The 21612-nt window shown below is 48.3% G+C and overlaps 1 protein-coding gene across 2 annotated transcripts in view; it reads left to right on the forward strand.

Annotated features, from left to right (window-relative positions):
* Nucleotides 1-7065, forward strand: part of LOC104354133 (methylenetetrahydrofolate dehydrogenase (NADP+ dependent) 2 like) — a 78341-nt gene extending 71276 nt beyond the window's left edge. For both annotated transcript variants that reach the window (XM_086464162.1, XM_086464164.1), the window contains 4 exons: nt 4605-4688; nt 5136-5259; nt 5843-5989; nt 7005-7065. In XM_086464162.1, coding sequence (XP_086320288.1) covers nt 4605-4688; nt 5136-5259; nt 5843-5989; nt 7005-7065 — 416 coding nt within the window. The remainder of the gene's footprint in view (nt 1-4604; nt 4689-5135; nt 5260-5842; nt 5990-7004) is intronic.
* Nucleotides 7066-21612: the final 14547 nt, after the last annotated feature.

Below are 21612 nucleotides of genomic sequence, written 5' to 3' on the forward strand. Positions count from 1 at the left end.
GCAATGTCCTAGAAACATGTATAGACACTTCGGTCCAGTTGCCCTAAAGGGCATTTATTTGAGCCTGTCTCTCAGTAGCATCACATCAGGGGCCTCCATTTAGACAACAGGCCACACACAAAGAGACCACACAGCCAAACTGTGAATATGAGTGAGCTGTTTGCAAGCCTTTCCAGGCTAACTCTACACTTCTGTGATCCTCACCTAAAACGCGGCCTCCCACGTAGCCTTGAGGCGGGTTGCTTTGTCTGAGATGGCCCGCAAACTTCTGCGGCTAGCCAGGGAGGTTAGCAGCAGAGAGAAGGAAAGCGATGCACTAGAGTTAAATGGTGGTAATAGCAATGCTCACAAAGCCAATAGGACACAAAGAAGGCCTTAGGCAGTCAGTGGTGCTCTGAGTGTCCAAAATCAGGTGACGGGGATCCACCTTGATCTGTCTCTAGAGTTAAAATGGGCTGAGATCCTCCAGGTGCATGTCACCTGCACACCTCTGCACTTGGCATTGCTTTGAAAGGGCAACTCCCCTGGAAAGTGTAGGCGCTACCGCGGTGGCAGAGAGACCACAGAGATGCCAAATGTGAAGTAGCGTCATGGTGTCTTCTTCAGATGAACTGGTACGAGACAAGTGATCTCGGTGACGGGCAAAGCCAGCTCAAATGATGATTGACCTCCCAGAAACCTGACAGGTTCGCTTTAAAATGGGTGTAAATCTTGCGAAGAGACGAGTTCTCAGTTATGTGTGTCCTGTTTGTGCATCCTTCATCCGTAGCAGTCATCCTGTAACTGGAAACTATAGCGGGCTTTCAGTGGATGAACTAATAATTAGCCCTTGCATGTCATCTCTGATGAAGGCTGCAGGAAGCGAAGGCAGCCAGTCTCTGTCCCTCGTTTTCCTTTCATCCGTCACGGAAGGACGACTAAACAGCAGCATTATTCCTGCTCGAGTAATGGCCACTGCTATCAGTGTTAACCTCACAGGAACACCTGCAGTACCAGATGGTATTGCGTGTGCGTGCTAGTGGTGTAGCAATAAGTGTAGCACTCGCATTCCTGCGAGGCACACATGAATATCCACCAACTCATTACTGTTATCTCGTGCCCTGTAGAGTATTTGCTTAGTGAATAGCGAAGGAGTAAAAATATAACTACCTCTCCCAGGTTCTATGTTTGGTATACACCATCTGATAATTATTCTGGGAAAGGCTCTCCTTTGCCATTGCTGTACATGGATCCCTTATCCTCCTGCAGGATTGCCCTCCCATTGACGTCAGAGGAGAAATATGTGCATGGGGGAAAGGGCAAAATGTAAGAGTGAGGAGCAGGAAGAACTTTGCCCGAATGCAGAAGGTACTGCTGGGTGTCAGCAAATATTCATGCCTGTGCTCCAGCCTTTCTGGCCTGCAGTCAGGCGGAGGAGGCTATCAGTTGTTGTGCGTGGCTGGAATGGGGCAAGCCTTTGTTTGGTGTTGGAGGAGGGGGTTATTTTTAATTTGTCTCTCACAGGTGTCTGAGTTTTTGCCTTTGTTCTAGCTGCAAAGCAGTGCTGCCTCCTGGAGCAAAGAGAAGAGCTGATCCATCTCTTCCATGTGCCTAGGTTTGAGTTTCTCAGATGCAAAAGCCAGGTTCTGGTAACTCTCAAACTGGGAACTTTAGATTAAAAAGCAACTGCTCAGATTATGCTCGGATCAAGGAGGTATGCCAGCTGAAACAGCACTACATAGGCTAAAAGGGATTGTCAGCTAGCTTAATCCATCTGCTTAACTAAGTAGAATAGAAGCAGATGTCTCTGGTACCTTTAGCATAGTTTGCCTTGACTTCTGTTCATTACTGTTGTGTGGCCCCCAGACCAAATCTGGCCATAGCACGTCACACAGAGGTGATACCATCAGTATGTGGGGAACAAGACAGGGCCTCGCATCACTAATTCTCACTAGTCTCTGGATTTCAGGCTCCCTTCTTGCAGTGAGATGGTGTATACGTAGTGGGACGGAGCTGTCCTGTGTCTTGGCACGGAGCAGCTTAGTCCATGGAGCACTCCTGAAATGTCCCTCTAGTTCCTGGGAAGAAGGACTGACTTGGTAAAACTTCTTTTCCCAGCATCATTTGAGACACGGGTCCCTGGCTGAAGCTCAAAGCCGGCCATTGTAGCAGTAACTCAGCTGCCACCATCTCTCAGCTGATGGCCTCATCCTTCAAACATTCAAACGTTATGTCATGGTGACTCAAATTGGCCTTACAGAAGTATTAAACTTCTCCTTATGAAATCTGTAGTGAGCACAGTGCTGTTGCAAAAAAAAAAAAAAAAAAAAAAAAAGAGAAAAATCCCACCTTGAAAATAAACATGCTGGTCCTGCCCCATTGGAGGGAAAGGCAGGTCCTGCTGGGTCCTGCTAGCAGGTGCAGATGTCTCCAGCTTAGTCTTCTGAGTCCAGAGCAGGGCCGCAAAGATGCTCAGGGGGCTGGAGCACCTCCCCTGTGGGGACAGGCTGAGAGAGTTGGGGTTGTTCAGCCTGGAGAAGAGAAGGCTCCGGGGAGACCTTACAGCAGCCTTCCAGTGCTGAAAGGGGGCTACAGGAAAGGTGGGGGGGGGACTCTTCATCAGGGAGGGTAGTGATGGGATGAGGGGTAACGGTCTCAATCTGAAAGAGGGGAGATTTAGATCAGATCTTAGGAAGAAATTCCTTACTGTAAGAGTGGTGAGGCACTGGAACCGGTTGCCCAGAGAGGCTGTGGCTGCCCACTCCCTGACAGTGTTCAAGGCCAGGCTGGATGGGGCTTGGAGCAACCTGGTCTAGTGGAAGGTGTCCCTGCCCATGGCAGGGGGTTGGACTGATCTGAAAAGGTACCTTCTGACCCAAAACCTTCCATGATTCTATGAAGTCGAGATCATCATTGGTCTGTTACGGTGGCTCTCACTTTGGTGGACCTAATCTTTGTCCTTTCTTCTAAAGCTTGGTGGAAAGCTGGCTTACTAGCTTTGCAAGGAATGTGGGGGGGAGGGAGGTAAGGAGAAGGAATCGTGTTTTCTAAAGAAATATAAACACAAACCCCCTGTCCCTCTAAGATGGGTATTCCTGCTGGTTTTGTATCTAGCTGTAACAAAGCTTAAAGGAAGCCTACTAATCACCCAGAAATAGATGAGCTGCAGGAAGTCCATAAATCACTACTAGATTTAACTCTGAGATGTAATGAAACTTTCTAATAACTGGAGTTGAATTAGAGTGATCAAGAAATTATGAAGGCACACTCCCTCCATTAGACATGCATGAACTGACAAGTTAATAGAGGCAAACAGCCCAAAGACACAAATTAAAGACTTCTGTGGAATGGGGCTGATGACTAAGCAGTTCACGAGCAGGTTAGTTTGTGACCACAGCAGGAGTGTTAGCCAAGTGGATTTTATGGCCAGCTGGGACAAACATTGGCTGTTTCTCATGCGATAGCTGTGAAGCTACAAGTACTTGTGTTGGCCTTCAAATCCTGCTTGGAAATTTGTTTAACAAGTAGAGTACCTGAAAGTTGTGCCTGTGCAGCACTGTACAGCCCAGAAGATATCAAAATGCTTTATAAGCTGAATTTCTGAGAGAAAGGAAGGCAAGGAAATGCAGCCGCTGCTCTGGCAGCCAAACGCCTCAGCCTGCGTGATGCAGTCTCTTATTGTGTCTGGCACCCGCATCAAACCTGCTGAGCTGCGGGTTTCTGTAGTGTGGATGTCAAAGGAAGGACAGAAATGTACCTGTTTACTTCTGGGGTTGTGCTGAGATAGGTAACCCTGGCCCGGGATCTGTAAAGCAATAGGTAACCTCTCCAGCCCAGTGACCGGATGAAGAGGGTTTGGTATCTGTGCTAGCTGTCTTTGCAAGTGGGCGTTTAACTGAAAAACTCCAGTGAGTGTTAGTGTAGGAACTGTCCAGCCTTTCGGGGTGGTTACTTCAAGTAGAGGGCTGAGGAAGCTCGCTGCTGATAAAGAGCAGCTTTTGTGTTCAGCCTACCTCAAGCAGTATGTGGTCTCTGAAGCCAGCAGTGGGGTGCTGAGCCTGGCTCAGCACTGACCTGGTGTGCTGACTCAGCAGCTGCACTGACTTGCTGAGTCCTAGGAAATTCTCTGCCCGTGGACTGTTGTGGCTCAAGGACATCTGACTTTGATCACCAAAAGAACTCCTCCTGCAAGGAATGCTGGATTGTCGTGCCTAATTGTGGAACCCTGGCTGTGTCCCTTGCATAGGTGCCATGCCAAACTAGTCGGAAACCTAACATAATCAGAGTTTGCTTAATTTCTGCGTCTCCCGTGCGATCTCTCCAAGTCTGTTCCTGCCCAGTTTCACTCAGTGTGGGTAAGAGGTGGTCACAGACACCCAGTTTCTGTTTGATCTCTGTTCTACATTGGAAGTTTGTATTTCAGAGCTGTTTCTTTGGGCTGCCTTATATAATATGGGCAGCATATCTCTCAGACCTATATTTTTTTGAGCTTACGACACTGTTCTTTTTTTCTACTAAGATAAAAAGCTTCTGTTGTTCTTGTATTAACTGAGTGACTACACCAGCTGAAATACTTAACTATACTTGAAAAGCACCTAGTTTTGACTCTTTTTATTCTCTTGCAGGTTACCTGTTGCAATCAGTCCTGGGCACAACAGTGATCCCGTTATGTGGGCCTGGTGAAATGGAAAACTGCACGACAGCACTAAGTGAGTATATTGCACAGCTCTCATTGTAAATAACAAGTCTTTGGTTCCCATCTTCCTGGCGGCCTCAGTGAGATGCTCTTGGAAACCATTTTTCTGTTGAGCAACATTGCCAACATCCTGCAAAGCGCTTAGCATTGTTGAACAAAACCCATTTTTTAGCCTGCATTTCCTTTAATATTTCTTTCTCAGCAGAAGAGCTCTGTCTCAGGTGAGAACTCTGCTGTAAAAGCAGAAATAGCTTCTGTGGAACTCCCAAAGGGAAAATCAATATAACTCTGGCCTGGGAAAATCCTCTCCCTGTTCTCTACGCTCGCCTGCTTTAATGCCTACTGCCTTGGAGGTCTCTTGGTAGCGAGACTGTTAGTCGTACTTGTGAAGCTTTTACACTGTTTGAGAAATACAATGGGGAAATAAAACTGCTGAGATGCTAATGAAATCTGCTTGCAGTCCAGACAGAGAACAGTCCACGTGTGGCTCAAGTTGGGATAACTAGATGCAAGCCTGAAATGAAAGACTACTGCTTCCACGGACAGTGCGTGTACATAGTGGACTTGGATGAGCACTATTGCAGGTACGGACAGGGCGCCATGCGTCCTGCAGACCTCCCTGAGGTGGGCTTTGAGATGAACCGTGCGTGGCCCTTGATCTTGATGCTGTTGACACTTAGCTGGAACATCAATCCAGCAAAGCATTTAAACGCTCACAAAAACTTGAAGGAGAGCAGTACATCTATAATACACCTCATCCGTATTTAAGCAAGTGTTAAGCACATGTGCTGGCTCCAGTGAAACACGGGTGAGAGTCTTAGACACCTGAAATTAGTCACCAACCCAGCTTAAACTTGGGGCACTTGTTGTGATGTGCTTCCCTGTTCATCTGTATTTACAGTAGTGTGAGATCCAGATCTCAGGCAAAGCAACAAGGTCTCTCCTTTGATTCAGCCTACAAAATAAAGACCGTCTAGGCATTTTTAAGGGTAGTTCTTGTTTACTTGAAGAATTTGCAGCCGTTTCTAGGACCACACGGGCTTGAGTTAGATCAGTTCAAATTGCTTGTCCCAGAGAAAAGAGCAGGCCAGCAGTATAGCATGCTTTGTGGACTGCTACAGTGTAACCCCACAGTGATGTCTCTAATTTTGCCTCTCTTATCCTTAGGTGTGACGTAGGCTTCTCTGGTGTCCGATGTGTGCATTCAGAACTTGTCAGACAACCCCTCAGTAAGGAGTATGTGGCACTGACAGTTATCGCAGTTCTGCTTTTCCTCATCGCTGTCTCTATTGCAAGCTACTACATCTGCAGAAGGTAAGAAAGTTTTTCTTCGTGGCTTGGGAAGGCGAGTCAGCTGTATGTGTAGTAAGATGTCTGCTGAGTACCCCCAGGAAGACTGGGTTACCTACACTCACTTGACTGCGTGGAGACCATTTGATATACAGACCTGCTAGCCTGCACTCAGTGAAGTGTTCAAAAAAGGAAGGATACTGACTGCATCGCATAACCCAAATTGCAGGCTGGGCAACGGCACCCTCAGATGCCTTTTAACCCTGATGGAGGACTGTATAGGTTAGCTCGCATCTGTCTTAGAGGGTGTGTTAGGGTGAAGGAGATTGCAGACAGGGAATAGGAAAATTGTTAGTTCCTTTTCTTGGTAATGCCATTTCCCCAGTCATCAGGAACTGGAGAGCAGCTAGCTTAATACTAGTTAATTTGCTTATCTGCAAAAATCTTACTGGGTTGACTGTGATATCATGAGCATTGCCTTATCAGCTTATCAGCTTTACCATGGAGGACAGTAGTCTTCTCCATTAACAGACCCACAAGCAGCAGGAATCATTCTTCAGGCTGAGAAGTAATAGTAAGCAGCTGTCAGAGAGCTGAGAAGGTAGAATAACCCCCAGAGGGAGAACTCAGCTTCACAGATCTCATAACTAGCTGGTAACCACTGTAATTCCTCTTCCCTACCTGAAGACTCGATGGCGCATCGTCTCAAACAGGTGGCCTAGTTGGTTAGGGTGCTCAGCCCTATTGCAGGGAAGGATCCAGCAGGATTTCTCAAAGACAAGCCTAGTACCAGCAGCAAGACTTTAATGCAGATGTGAAATCTTCAGTGAAGAGCTGAGAAAAGAGACTCTGCATGCAAGTTATCTCAGACCTGGAAATGAGCGCAGAGCCTAGCTGCTAGAGATTTAAAACAAGCATGAGGAGGTCATACAGCATTTTTTTTTTTTTCTTCCTTCACCCCCTTCCTCCCTTTGCTCCCCAAAAAGCCGTTTGGAACAACTGGCTTTCCAGAACTCACGCTTCTCTTCTCTACTTCCAGGTACCGGAGCAAGAAGAGACAAACTAACACCAGCGAATACAAGGAAGTTGGTGCCCTGTAGAAGAAATGTTGGCTTCCTACAGTGTTCTGTTCATCTGGATGGACTCAGTGGCTTCCTATCTATTTAAATGTTATTTTTATTAACAATATTTACAATATTTATATCCTTTTAAAGATTTCAATTGTTTGGTGATCCAATCAGTATAGGTCAAGCATTTTATTTTCAGTGTTTTATTTTTTTATTAAATAATATTTCCTAATGAGAACCCAACCTAAGTGGTTCTGTGGGATAGAGATATATTTTTATAAAATCTCATCTGCTTACTCTGAAGAGTAATTTTATATTTATTCTTGTGAATATGCTCAAAACAATTCTACTCCTTGAAATAAAAGTTCTAGACAAATTCAAAATGTCTGTGTGGTTTGACTGACGTGAGACTTGTCATGGCTTGGCTGAGCAGGATGTTTGAAGCCCCAGCAGTTATTTTTGGAGAGACAAACCATAGTATTGCTAATAATATGTATCAATGCACCATAGTTCTAGGGAACATAGCAATTAGCTGGCGTAATTGGAGGAAGACTTACAGGAAGAAAGAGTGCAGATCTTTAAGGTCCCTTCTGACAATTCTGTGCTTTTATCCAGCATGTACTGCATGACAGCAGCATGGATCTCCGCTCATCCACACCCTCAGGAAGGGTGTGCTGGGTGTATTTTGTTTTACAGCAGGGAGGCAGCACAGCAAGTTGATCAGTCTCTGCAGCTGAACACAGTCACACATGGCAGCTCAGGGTATGAGCGTAGCTACAGAAGAAACCTCCCTCAGAACCAGTGCCGGCACTCAAGTCCTCCCTGTAGTGTTCCTGCCATAGTGTCTGTCGTACAGTTGGGAGCAGGGAAGAAGAAAGTTTTTGAGTTTGGGCTTCATGTAGATATCTTGTTGGCATAAAATAATGATAGAATAGCCCGCTGCATTTTGCTGTACCCTGAGTCTGGCTCCCTGTGAAGAGGGAAGATTCTTGCGGCATTGGAACCATCCCTATTAATCCCATTGCTTCTCACTTTCAGAAGACGTGAAAGAAAGCACAATCTTTACATCATTCCTGGTCTTTGCCAGAGGTCTGCAAGCTGCATCAGCCAGCGTTGCCTGGTGTTTATGGGTGTGAGACCTGTGATATCTTGACTTGTGGAACAGGATCTTTGTATGAAGGGTGGTGGGACCTGAGGCATCACAAAGTGCGAGTGCTATTTCAGAAGCGCTCAGCCAGCCAGAGGCCCTCATGGAGGAATAAACTGGCTCTTTCCCTCTCTCCTTAACCTGCCCTCCTCTATTTGATGCTCTTGAGATCAAGCAAATGAAAGGGGGGATCTTATTCTCAAAAGTGACTTTCCTTGATTTTCTGCTATGTGTTTTCCGGTAACAGTTTTCAGCTGAGCTTGTAGGTAGCAGGGCTTAAATCTGCCTTGCAGCATCCTGTAGAGGAAAGCCTGTCTGTGACCTGCTGTGAAAGGGAAGCTGTGAGCTTGTCTGCACACACACACGCAGCACTTCGGCAGAAGGAGGCTGGCTCTGACAATTCATTCGGCCAGGGGTGGTCTTTGGGAATGTAGCTGTTGGTCTCGTGTCCGGAGAAGAGAGGCTGTGAATGGGAACCCAGGAGCATCCCTGCAGTTGGGGCTGGAAGGCAAGGTGGGAAAGGCTTGCCCATGTGCTCTGCTGTGGCCACATGGCCTATACCCCTCTCTTTGGAGAAGATGAGTCATGTGAAATGATAGCTCTGCTTTTTTTCCCAGCTTGATACCCGCTTCCTGGCTTGGACTTACTTTCCCCGCTGTCTTTCCTCTGACAAGCACCAACCACAGCAAAGGTGTGGTCAGGCAGACCTGGGGTATGATGAAACAGCTCTGCCCAGAATCCTCCAGTTTTCATGGCACTTCTCTCCCCAGTGGGGAGTGCATGAGGTGATGAGGAGGAGGAACGTCTGCTTATCAAAACAAAGGTGTGATCTGAGCAGACCCACGTTACGCATGATAGATTGCTCCAGCAACACACAGCAGGAGAGCTCAGGTGCTCTGGGCTGCTCTATGTGAGCTCTGGTTGCAAGGCCATGGCCTGGCATTCAGTTTCTCTCCGTGCTGCTCACTCTGCTGCGTTCACCACAGACCTTCTAGCACACGCTGCTGTCTTTGTCTTTCTCTGGCAGGTATACCACCAGCTTCTGAATGTTGCAGCTGCAATGTCACTTCTGCCTGCTGCAGGCCTGCAGGTAAACAAAACGCAGTCAAGACCTAGGCCTGCTCAGCCAAAGTAAGCAATGCTTTGCTCATTGCCACTTCTCAGGAGGAAAGCTTGGCCAAGCAACATTGACTAAAGACAAGAAAATCTTCCGGATCAAGTATGGCAACGTAGGGGTAGGAGGGACCCCCTTCGCGTGTCCTTATGGCTGCAGGCAAGCTGGCTCTTGCTGTTTGAATTGAGGTCTTATCACAGAACCGCCTGTGTTGATCTGACCGTGGGATATCTTATTCATCTTCTTCAAACACTGGGTTATCCTGTATGCTCGACTTGCTGGGTCTGTGCAGGTAGCCTGTGGCTGCCTTCTGCCATCTTCTGAGATAACTTAAGCCCTCGTTTTTTGGCAGTGCTACAGACCAGTCCTTATCCAGCCCTTACTGTGGGTCAGTCAATGTTTAAGATGGGTCTGGTCAGTACAGATTTTACCGTGGTCTGCCTGGTCATTTCCCTGTGTCTCCCTTCAGCATCGAGTTAGAAGGGGATCGCTGGGCATTCCCAGTTACCTGGGTTAACTCTGTGTCACAGGGCCCTTATTAGCTGCTCTTCAGCTTTTCACTTCCTCTCTCCTTCTGTAATCCAGTTGTCACACAGGAACCTGTTCTGCCAGGTGACTGGTGACAGCTAATGGCAACCCCCACCTCATTGTTAGTGCAGCCATTCCCAGTGGGAAGATGGGATAAAAATCAATTCTTGGAGCCTTCTTCCATTCTTGCTGTGACCCATTTAGGGTACATGGTGACGCATCTTTGTTTCCCCCTCAGGCTTCCCCGCCTGTCCGTGAGCTGCTCTGCCCGGTCCCTGTTCATCCTCCAGAAACTTTTCCTAGTCTCCCTGGAGAGACTTGGCCCAGAGGCACACACAGCCTGGCCATGCTTCTACTCCGACTCCCACACGCTGTCCTTTCTGCTCCTCTGCTCCACTTGGCAGGAGCATGTCAAAGGGGGACTCCGTCCTCCCATCCCACCTTTTGTAAATGATGACTCCATGTATCTGAGGTCACATTACTAGAGCTCTGGAGGCCAAAAGGCTTCAGATTCTACCCCTGCCCTGCTTGCTGCCAGCACCTCTGTACCTGAGCAGCCACAGTAGCTAAAGATGCATCTTTCTGTGGCAGCGCTTGGGTCCACATCCCCATTGCTGCACTTGCAGAAGTTTTAAATTGCAGTTACAGCCACAGCCTGGGGTTTATCATGCCTTTAGCTATTTGGGTCAGATAAATCTAAGATGAATAGTCCACTTTCAGGCCTGTGCAGGATTTGTTTGGTTTTTTCTATCTGTCTTAACATTTAGCTGACTGTCTTGATTTGGCTTGGGCTTTCTCCACCTATCCTGTTGCTCATCTTACTCCCAGCCCATAACAGCGCTTCCAGACCCTGTGTTTTTCTCACTCCTGCACATGATTGAGCAACTGAAAAGCTTGGGGCCACATACCAGCCTGCCACCTCAACAGCTTGGGCCGGCTGGATGTAGATTGTCAGTCCAGCAGCCACGCAGCCGGGTCCTGATGACACACCCCAAATAATCTGTCTCAGAGAGTGAACCTCCCTCATTCTTTCCATGGTTTCTGCTGGCACCACCTCCGTCCCTCTGCTGCAGCTCTTCCTCACCCGCACCGCCCACCATCAGAGTCACCTCTGGCTGCAACTCTCTGCTGGCAAGAGTGCCTGCGATGTGCCTCCAAGGTTGCCCTGCCCAGGCCTTCCTCACCAAGCGGCTTCGCCTCCTGCACGAGCGTTAACAGGCTCCTGCCAGGGCACTTCTCCCAGTGTCAGACTGCATCATGACAGAGTAGGTGCATGAAACAGGCGGGGACAGGGGCTAGAGACCAGTACTGGAGAGACCCACCTGATACTGCAGCCATCTACATGTCCTCAGGGCCACCAGCATATCACTCTGCAGTTTCTCTGCCTGGGACACTTTTGCTGGCAGCTCTCTGGAGGACTGGGCAACCACAGCTCCCATCAGCTGCAGTCGTGCTCCATTTGACACCTCCCTATCATTTTAAAACTTACCCCATCCCGCTCCTGCTGTGGGGTTCTTGCCCACAGATCTGTGTATTTTATCTGAAGCCCATTCCAGCCTCTTGGGATTCAGGCAAAGGACAACCAATGCTTGCTTTCAAGCTTGGGGCTGTCTGACCTAGAAAGCAATGGCAACAACTCCTCCCTTAGTGCTCTGTGGAAGGATGGTGCTTTTTGGCAGTAAAGCTTACTGTAAACTCTCTGAAATGCTATGCTTTTGTGCAAATGGTACTGGTGTTAATATTTCCCCTGGTCACAACATACCCGACCTTTTTTAACAAGGCATTAGAAGAAAAATCTTCCCAAAAGTAGCAGCCAGCCACAAAACTGCAAAGAGATCAGAATGGCAGTAGTCATGGTAACTGAAGCCATCCATCACATTACCACTTCTCAAGGGAGAAACTTTTTCAGCATCTGTGGTGTGCCCACTGTTACCAAACCTGGCGTTACCACTACCACAACGTCCGTGGCTACCGCAGGGGTTACAACCAAACCTCCTTCAGTACACTCTTCATCGGTGGCCCACACAACAGATGACATGGCAATGCATTTAACTTGGGAGGCTGACCTCTCTTTCTCCAGGTGCCGTCTTGCCTGTTGCGTGCTTCACGGTAATGTCACTAGAAGTGCTTTGGAAATCTCAGCCCTTTGTGAGTCATGTGTCCCCCTCAGCGGGTTTCCTTGGAGTGCGTCAGCCGGTCATGCCACAGGTTTGCCGAGAGCTGAAGGAAGCCTCCGTGACGGTCTTGGGTTACATCACAGAGGCGGAGGACGTTTGGACAACTGGTCCTAGTCCCCACTGAGGCAAGCCTCGGATTGCACAGTGCGTCTGGCATCTCATCTCGGGGCTGCTCCTGAGGAGGGCAGGTATGGAGCACAGGGAGGAGAGAGGAGGTTAAATGGCCTGGAAAGACGCACAGATCACACACTCATTGCAAATCTGGGCTGGGTCAGTAGCAGTCATCCTTTGTTTATGATGAAGAAAGGATGGTTGGATGGATGGATGGACAGACTGATGAACAGATGGAAGGAGGGAAGAAAGGATGGATGGATGGATGGAAGGTGTTCCATCAGTGACTGTAGAAGTTTGGTCTTGCACAAATAGTCATCATTATTTTAATAAAGCTGGTGCCAAACCTGAATTACTCCAACACTCCCATTATATAATTCCATCCTGTATGATTAAAAGCTTTCCCAGCAAACTGGGAGATTAAAACAACTGATCAAAAAATATTGAGAAATCTCTCTGCCCTACCCTGATGGATGCCAGTCTGATCCTTCTGACCCAGTCACTGGAGGGCATCAGCCTCTTTATAGGACAACCCAGGAGGAATTTAGGAGACAAGATGCAATAGTGAACAGGTACCAGCCCCAGCTGGGAACCACTATTTGTCCATAGGCATTTGTCAGTGGTCTCCAGGGGTCCTGTGATAGTGGCTCTTTCTATTCTGGTTTGTCAGGCTGGTTGGTGATGCCCTTCATTATAACGGGAAGCCGAGGCAGTTGTACAAGCCAAGCAAATGAGGAAGAGAAGCCAGTTTAGCTGCCTCTCCCAGAACTGCTGTCATTTAGGTGGTAGAGGTGGGGAAATAGAGGTAATTTCAGGAGAGAAGACTAGCTGATGGGAGATGGATATCCATCTGGATACACACAACAACAGGGGAATAAGCCTTCAGGTCACTGGTGGAAACCAGACTGAAGAGTTGTAATAAGGGGATGGAGAATCAGGGAAGAACAGGGTTTAGATGAGGGCAAGAAAAGATGGTGAGACTTTTGACTGTAAAAAGGACACAGTAGTGAAGTCAGGAGGAAACAGGAGAACTCGGTACCTCACTAAGTTAGTGCACCTGTGGCTTCCCAGACTTTTGGAGCTCATTCAGGAGGTCCACCTGCTCATCCCACCTGTGCCAAGACCAAACATCATTGAGACAACAGGGCAAGGCACAGCGAGGTTCAGTCCCTGTAGAAAGCTCACCAGGAATTCAGGAGCATTTAAAGGAGGAAGGTCAAATGTCAGAAACCAGTCTGGATTTACAACGGCTGGAAAACCCAGCAGGGTGAGTCCAAGCCATCCTTTTCAGGCAGCCTGGTTTCTAACCAGCTCCTCTCCTTCTTGCTAGTAATGTGTTTGTCTTTGAAATGGGAAGAACCCTCAGAAAAGGGTGCTCCTAAACCCCCCTCATCAGCTGCAGAGGCTCAGCCAGGAAAAGGTTGCTGTCAGGGCTACCAGTGCTGCTGGCTTCCCTGGCCAGCCTCCCGCTGCTCTGAGCAGTCCCCCTGGCCCAGGCAATGCTGTGGTCACTGCTCCTTTGTCCTGACTCATGGAATTCCTCCTCAGCCATTGCCTCCACGACGACATCCCTGTGCAGACAGCTGACATAGCCAGGCAAGACAGCCGCTCCACTCGTGGAGATGCAGGGTGCTCTTTCTGCAGCAAAGTTTCGCTGGAAATTTTTCCACACGAAGGATTTTTCTCATGGAAAGTACAGGTTCTGAAGCGAGCAAGTAATCTGACTTGGGATTGCTTCTTCTCCCAATGTATTCACCTATTTCTTTAGTTTTTCCTTCTGCTGGGATAACTGAACTGGGATGTTTCATCTCAGCCAGTTCACCACTAGTCAAAACTCGCTGGATTTTTTCAACTCGTCCACGGTTTTTGTTCCTATGAGCTTAAATTAAGCAGAGGGGGAAAAAATGCGTTCATCAGTCAGTATTCGTGAATGGTCCAGTGCCCCACATCTCTGGCACTGGTTTCGTTCCCACCTAGTGGTCACCTCGAAGAATACACCCCCCACTTCCAAATGCTGATTTCTTTGTGTGGGGCATCACGAGTGTCATCCTACGCTGACGTGCCTGGGGCTCAGATATTGGACTTGGTTCAGGAGGGACTGAGAAGGGTGGGAGCGCAGCTTCCCTGCTGTGGGGCATTAGCTCGGAAATTTCCTGTGGAAAAGCAGCGTTCTGTGTTTATCCTCAAAACAGCAGAGAACGTTCTGAGTTTGTGAAAACTGATATTTTTGTATGAATCAAAAAAAGTGGAAATTAGGGCTTTCAGCATTTTCTTATTGCAAAACTTGGAGCATTGCCAACCCCAACATGGAAAAAATAATTATGACTTTTTTGGTGTGATGCCCTGTTTTGGAATAGAAATGCAAGCTGGAAAGCCAGAGTTCCCCAAAGGGGCCAACATGTGGCTTTGGTCAGTCCTGATCTACAATGCTCAGCATCTCTAGAAGGCTCTCACCTTTCCTTGTGTGTGCTGTCCTTAGAGTGACTAATCATTACTGCAAGGCTCAGTTTCCTGACATTTACCAGCAAAGCCGTCCTTTCTTTCCAAACCAAAGGCTGGCATCAGCTGCTGAAGCGCTATGCAGCCACCGAGCATATTTTTTTGTCAGCCTTGTCCCTTGGAGCTGCAGCTACCCTGAACCTTGGCCTGCCTTCGGCGGAGGCTGGAAGTGATGTCAAGTGATATGATGGATTTTATTCACCCCACAGCCGCCCTTCCTGCAAATTCATCAACTTCAAAACGAGCTGCTCAAGCTCATGGTCTGAGAATGCAAGAGTCACCATGTCCTCCCAGGGATTTGGCAATGACCTCAGCCCTGATGCATTTAGCCCACCAACGGACACCCAGGATGGCAAGATCTCTGATTGCCGAGGCAGTAATTTGGCAGTCGTGGGTGATAAGGAAACGGCACGTGTGCAGTTTGTGGCTCTCCTAGCGTGGGGTGTGGAGCTGTGTCACAGAAAGCTGTCCCTCGGACTCCCCTTCCTTTACTGATGAAGTGATGCTTTGCCTGTCTGTGTCCCTTGCAGATTTTCACCTGCGATGCAGCAGGGAGTCACCGTTTCCAGCACCAGAGCTCAGGGGTCCTGGAGGGGCTGCCTTTACACCCCACTCACTGCACCAAAGTTCTGGCTCCTGGGATCGCCAGGTGAGGGACAGCCGGTTCAGCAGCGCCGCGGAGCACAGAGATGGCAAGATGGGTACGTGGTGCCCGGACTAACAGGCAAAGCCCCATCAGTCTGAAAAACCTCACAGAGACCCGGGGTCGGACTTTGGGGAAGGTCTGTGGGGGTGAGAGCAACCGCCCCAGGAGGGCTAAGGGCTGGGCATGACAGCTCTGCCTCTGCGGGTGCACACTGTGAGAATATTGACTCTGCATTTAGCAGCGGGGAGGGGACAGAGCCTGCATGAATATCACTTTTGCAGAGGCATTTCTAAAGTTGAGTGCGAGGCTGCTTGTTGTAGGTCAGTAGGGCCCAGAGCAGCCTCGGCTCTCCTCCTTTCAGTTTCTTCCGACACATTTAATGTTTGCTTGCTGTGTTGCTTGATGTTGTAGTGCATAACACCTGTGAAATGAAGAATTTGGCATTCCTAGAGGTCAGGATACTAGAAACATGACTCTTGAACTGACACTGTACGGCCATTTCTCAATTTTCATACAGTCTTGTGCATTTTTTCAGCTCAGCCCCTTCTTTTAAATGTTTTTTATTTTATTTGCCACAACTCTTCTAATGTGGAGGAAAAATGGTTTTCTGGCTGCAATGTTTAGTGACCCTATTTCGTGCACGTTAAGACAATATGTCTTTAAATCCTAAAATAATTTAAGTGTAGTCAGGTGCCATTGATTTTTCTCTGTTTTTACATAGAAACACATTCATTCCAGGGAACTTCATCAAGCTTGGGAATAACTTCCCGGAGTTAAAAATGAATGAGATCATTCATTATCAGTGAAGCAGGTAAACCTTGAATAAAGATTTCAGAAGACACTGGGTGGGGGCAGAGGGGCAGAAATCCTGTTACCAAAAGCTTGTATATTAAAGGAGTCCCTGGGTCAGATAAATCCATCCTGCCCTTCTGTAGCTCAGAACAGCATCACCCAGGCGAGAGGGAATAGAGACAATGATCTCTTTCACTGCCAGGCAGCTGATTTTGGTACAAATCCCTCTCACTACCAGGATCTCCTCATGGGGGAAGCCCACAAGGAGAGGAGGAGCCATGCGGACACTGGTGCATCGGAGACATTGAAAAGCCTTTTAGGAATGGAATGAGACCTCTTGTCAGCAAAGCACAGCTCACCTCGAGTGGGATAGCTGAATCCAACTCAAAGCGGATGCTTGGTTCTGCTTCACAGGTGCAGAGTGTGCCTCCACACAGTCAGACTTGGGTGGACCCAAACATGCCAGGACGGTGTTGTGGTGTGCCAATGTAAACTGGTTTCTGTTCAAGGGCTTCAAGAATAGGGTTTTTCCTACAAGAAGGCAAACCTACCTACAGAAGGAAATGAGACCATGCCTAGGAAACCTCCTTCACAGCATGAGTGTGCAATCTTTATGCAAACAAGACCTTACTCATACGGTATGTCTCAGCAGTCCTCTCCTGGGAAAGTGCTGGCCCCACGCTTCAGCCTGCTGGGGACACGCAACACGCAAGGAAGAGGGGACACGAGGTGCAGTGCCCGCACAGGTTTCACTGACAGATGGACATGCATGACTGGAAGCAGCCTTGCAAAGCATTCGCTCACTGATCCTACTTCAGCACGCTGCAATGAATGCTGAGACTGCCAGGACTGACTTATTCCGGTGGCACCTTTTTAGTTTGCCAAATTGCATGCTTATTTGCTAGCACTCTGGCACAACTAAAGGCAGCCAACATCAAGAGGGCACAGCTCTTGTAGCCAAAAGCAGGTACTACCAGCAAACAATGGAATTTCCAAGGAAGCATAACAAACATGCCCGTGAAATAGTGTGTTCTCCTGAGCTGCTTTGCTTGCTCATGGCCTGTGAAAAAAACAAAATCCAGAGTGATCTACGTAATCATTGTTGTGCGTAGGAAGGCTTGCCTGGGCTTTGTTCTAGGGAAAAAATCTAGCTTTGGCAAAGGTGAGAGGAAAGGAGTTTCTAATTGCTGTAGGCTTCTCTTTGTGATTCATTGTTTCTTCACATACGAAGTGACTTCAAATAGGTAAAGAAAATTTACCACCTGATGCTCTGATGGGAAGGCACTAGGCAGAAACTCAGCTGTGGTAAGGCAGGTAGGCAGATGCCCTCCTCTTCCTGATGGTGGGGTGAAACAGAAGGAAAACCGTTTGCGTCAGGGGAAACACTGTGAGTCTCGCTTATGCCGAAGACCCTTAGTTCTGCTCCAGCTGCAGGGAGCTCAGCACCACAAACCTGCGCGCGACTTGGACTGACAGTAAAGGGTCCCTCCAACAGCCAGGCAAAGGGCTTTTCACGGGGAGCAAGTGATCAGCCCCAGACAAAAGTCACACTGGCTCAGGGAAGAATCAAGAACTTATTTGTGCACCATTTCTGCTCAGTTTGCTCTTACCGGGCCAGAATTTGACCTTTTCCTCATCCTGCCCCTGTTAATCTAAGATCAGAGAGAGTCAGGGGCTCTGGATCCACTTGCTATCAGGCAGGAGACGGACAGAGTGTGTGACCCTCAATAACAGCAGTGGACATGAGAGCAGGGGCATTTTTTTGTTTCTAAAATTTGTGTTTGGTTCTCACGTCAGATGATAGGATGTGAGCACCAACAAACCACATGTGGCAGAGCAGAGAAATGGGCGTGCAGCAACAGAACGGCAGCCCTTCTCTCACGCCATGGGCTTTATGTGTCTTTGTGAAAATGCCGGGACAAAAAGAGTTCAGTTTGGATGGGAGAGGACCCTTCTTGGCCGAGGGGATTTCCCCGGGTTCCTGCAGGGCACGGATCCAGGCAGCTCACAGCATTTTACTGCTGAGATTAAATCCTTTCACGCAGGAGGATGTCCACGCTCTGTTCATCTGTGTGTGTTTACCTGCCTCACCAGCTGCTCAGCTTGGGAATGAGGTTGAAAAAACTGATGTGCAGGGAAGATTATAAAAGGAAAAGCTAAGACTTTAGCTGCACTTCCAGGAGAAAATTCCCAAACAAAGCTCACATGTCCTTTATTTCTCTATTAGCCTGGACACTATTGGAAATAACATGCAACACAGAAGGAAAACATCACGCTATTTCTGTCACATGTTCCCAGTCCTCATGTGAGGCTGCAATCCCTCAAAATGTACAGTACCGTATAATTTACTCACATGCCATGTGCTTTCAAAGGAGCTGTGATACGCATCTCCAAGGTGACTTCATACCCAAGCCACTAAGGTGAGGAAAGGGATATGTAACAAACTCAGTTAGTCAAACTACCCACTGCAACTGCCATGGGTGCCAACGCGCTTTGGGTCAGCCAGACCCGTGGCCAAGATCCTCTTAGGGGATCCTTAAAGATAACCCCAAATTGTTGCCGCTCCATCTGTACGAGACCAACTCAAGGAAGTTTGCCTTGCCTTGTGACTATAAAAGATTGTTTGTCCACTGTTAAAACTAGCTGTTGTATTTGCCCTGGTTGTAGTAGGCAGTGCTCCTTAAAAAGAAGGCTGCAGTCAGCGTGTGATAATTAAAAACCTGTGCCTACAGAAAGTCACTTTATTACAGTAAGCAAAAAAGTGGTTGTCCAGAAGTGGCATGGAATGAAAAAACTAGAAGAATCACAGCTAATGTTCCAGGTATTAGAGGTATTTTTTGCTTTTAAAACCACCACACAGTGGCATTTCAGTTTGTGGAGGCTTTTCTTAATACAAAGATTTCTGCTCTGGCTCTTTTTCAGCTTGATCTCTAAGACACTGGAGGGAAAAAAGCCTATTTTCCCAAGCATGGACATAATTTTTCCACCAGCCACACTGAGCACGTAATTTCACACATTCTCAAAGTCGAGTGCGATCTGTGATTGAGCTGGGAGACCACCAAAACTTAATGAACAGCAGTCATGCAGCTTTTGCTACCTTGAGTGCAGCTCCACATTTAAACATTTTTTTTCTCTTCTTTTTGGGATCAGTACTTCTGGAGCACTTGCAGAATGATGCAGTAGCTACAGACACCTTCGGAAAGCAATGAGCTGGGTGTTCTCCTCTGTAGGGACTGGGCTGGGCTGCAGTCCTGGAAACACTATGGAAAAGAGAGATGATAGTATGATTTTACCCATCTCACAATGACGTGGTATGCTCAATATATAAAATACTGTGCAGTGCAGATGAAACACTATTGTATTGAAGGTACAGGGCACTGACTACAACAGCTGAGCTCTGGCCTCAGTTTCTTTAGGGATTCCTATCTAAAGCACCTACTCCTTTCTGTCCCATAGGATCAGGCAAGCATCGTCAGGAGGGTGGTTTTGCATTGGGGTATTGTGGGGAGCCTGCTTCGCGGGGGGGGGGGTGGGGGGGGTGGGGGGATGGGTAGGACCATGAACCCGCCCTCGTCAGAGTCTGGGGGAAGTTTCTGCGAATTGCCTGAGGAAATAGAAGAAAGGGCAGCAATTTTCTGTACTCTCCAGCATGGCAGGACTTGGTGTTAGAGAAGGAGATTGTCAGCTGAGGGACAGCTCCCCATTCTATTGTAAATCCAGTATTGCTTCGCCCAGCTCCTGGCTTCAGGCCCTTACAATTACTGCTGGGGTCAGGATCTGCCCCCGAGCATTTGCAAATTGAGCCATTGCACAAAAACAAGTGGGTGAGCGCTGGAGGATGTGTTTGGTCAAACACCGAGAGCTGCTCGGTGCGTGCTGTGTAGAAAATAGAGCAGTCGAAGCCCAGGGCCACGTGCTAACAGCAGGCAGCTTCCCAAAAAACCGCCTAGCACGTGGCAGAACTGCTGTTCCAGACAGGCTTGCAACATGTTCTGCTCCACCGAAGCAAAAGTGAGCCCGGCATGTCCTGCTCAGCTGTGTCTAGTGACAGTGAGCAGGCAGCAACAGGAGCCACGATGTGGCCCAGGATATTTTGCAAATTATCAGGCCTTGTTCCCCATTGCCTGCCATTGATGAGAGCCTATGGAAAGCGAGTGTAAAATCCGACCACTGCAATTTGGTGGCATTAAACTCCTTAGCACCACTGCATGTTTCATCAGGTTAAGCAGGGATACTCGGGGTTGCTGGAGTGTATGCTGGCTGAGAAGGTACCCCTTAGATTTTCAGGGGGACTGCTTTCTGTTTTTATTGGTATCAGTGAAAGAGAAATCCAGATGTTGTCATCATGGGGGCCAGCAGATTCTGTGCTTTCTGCTTTTCTGTTTAGACATGCTCCAAAAGATCTTGCAGCCAGATGTGGAGTGACTGAAAACACGTGCCACCGGGCAGACTTCCCCAGGGTGAACAGCTGGTGCCGTACAAGTGCATAAATTATTCCCTTTCTGGACAAATTTCACATCATGCAATCCCTGCTTCAGCCTAAGTCTTGGGGAAAGGAGTGGAGCACAGGGAGAACGCCACCGTCTTAGAATAAAATTACCTGCTGAGGTCTTTCATGGCAGGGTTGAACGTCCACCTGAACGCCTGCCTGTCTCAGAAGCCAGCAAAATCTGTACCAATTTCCAGAAAGGCAGTATCCGGGCCTTTCCCCTTCCCTCCTCCCCAACACCCCGGCTACGCATCTACATCCTCTTTAGTACAGCAATCTTGATTTACATCAGCAGGAACCAGAGTCACACATGTCTCACTTCAAAGCTTCCTCCCTGCCTATGGGGGAGCTGCTGATAGCAGAAGATACTGCTGTCTGCAGATCAGAAGTCAAGTGAAAGTCTGGTGAGCTGCCCAGACAGACACGACTCCGGTTTGAGTCATTACCCTTTTCCACTTGTTCTCAACTGGATGGATGAGAAAGGATAACTCATGTTCAAACACCCAGGTCAGCCGTGCCCGCCCTTGCAAAATAAACATTTGATGTCAGTGAAGAAAATTAATGGGCAGGTATTTCAGATACTTCCTTTCCCTTCACGCATTTCTCGGGGGTTTTATCAAAAGTAAAGAGAGTGAATAACAAGATCGCAGTTGGCACTCGGGCTCTTCTGGAAGACACGATGCCCAAGCACGCTCCGCCAAGGCCAGGCAGCTGTCAGCATCCAGCATCAATGTCACTTTGCCTCGGCGAGTCCCTGCCTCCGCCCCTGATTGCCACGGCACGGCTGGGGAACGGACAGGCTGTGCTGGCCACCCCGTTGGGGGTGAGAGCAGGGTGGCTTTGCACCCTGGTCCCCACAGTTAGAGCAGAAGGAAATGTAATTAGAGTACTCTGTTGTTCTGGGGTCTGCCAGGACAAACCAAAGCCTACAATGTGTAATTTCACATCCCAGGCATCTCAAGGTGACAGGCCGTGGTCAGTGAGGAGGACAGCAGGTCCCAGGAGCTGCCAAGCAAAAGGAGAGAGAGCACATTAATGTCAAGCGAGCAAAATTTGCTGGGATTCATCACAGAGTGG

The sequence above is a fragment of the Leptosomus discolor genome, chromosome 4, assembly GCF_034619465.1.
Source record: "Leptosomus discolor isolate bLepDis1 chromosome 4, bLepDis1.hap2, whole genome shotgun sequence".
In the NCBI taxonomy this organism is placed as follows: Eukaryota; Metazoa; Chordata; class Aves; order Leptosomiformes; family Leptosomidae; genus Leptosomus; species Leptosomus discolor.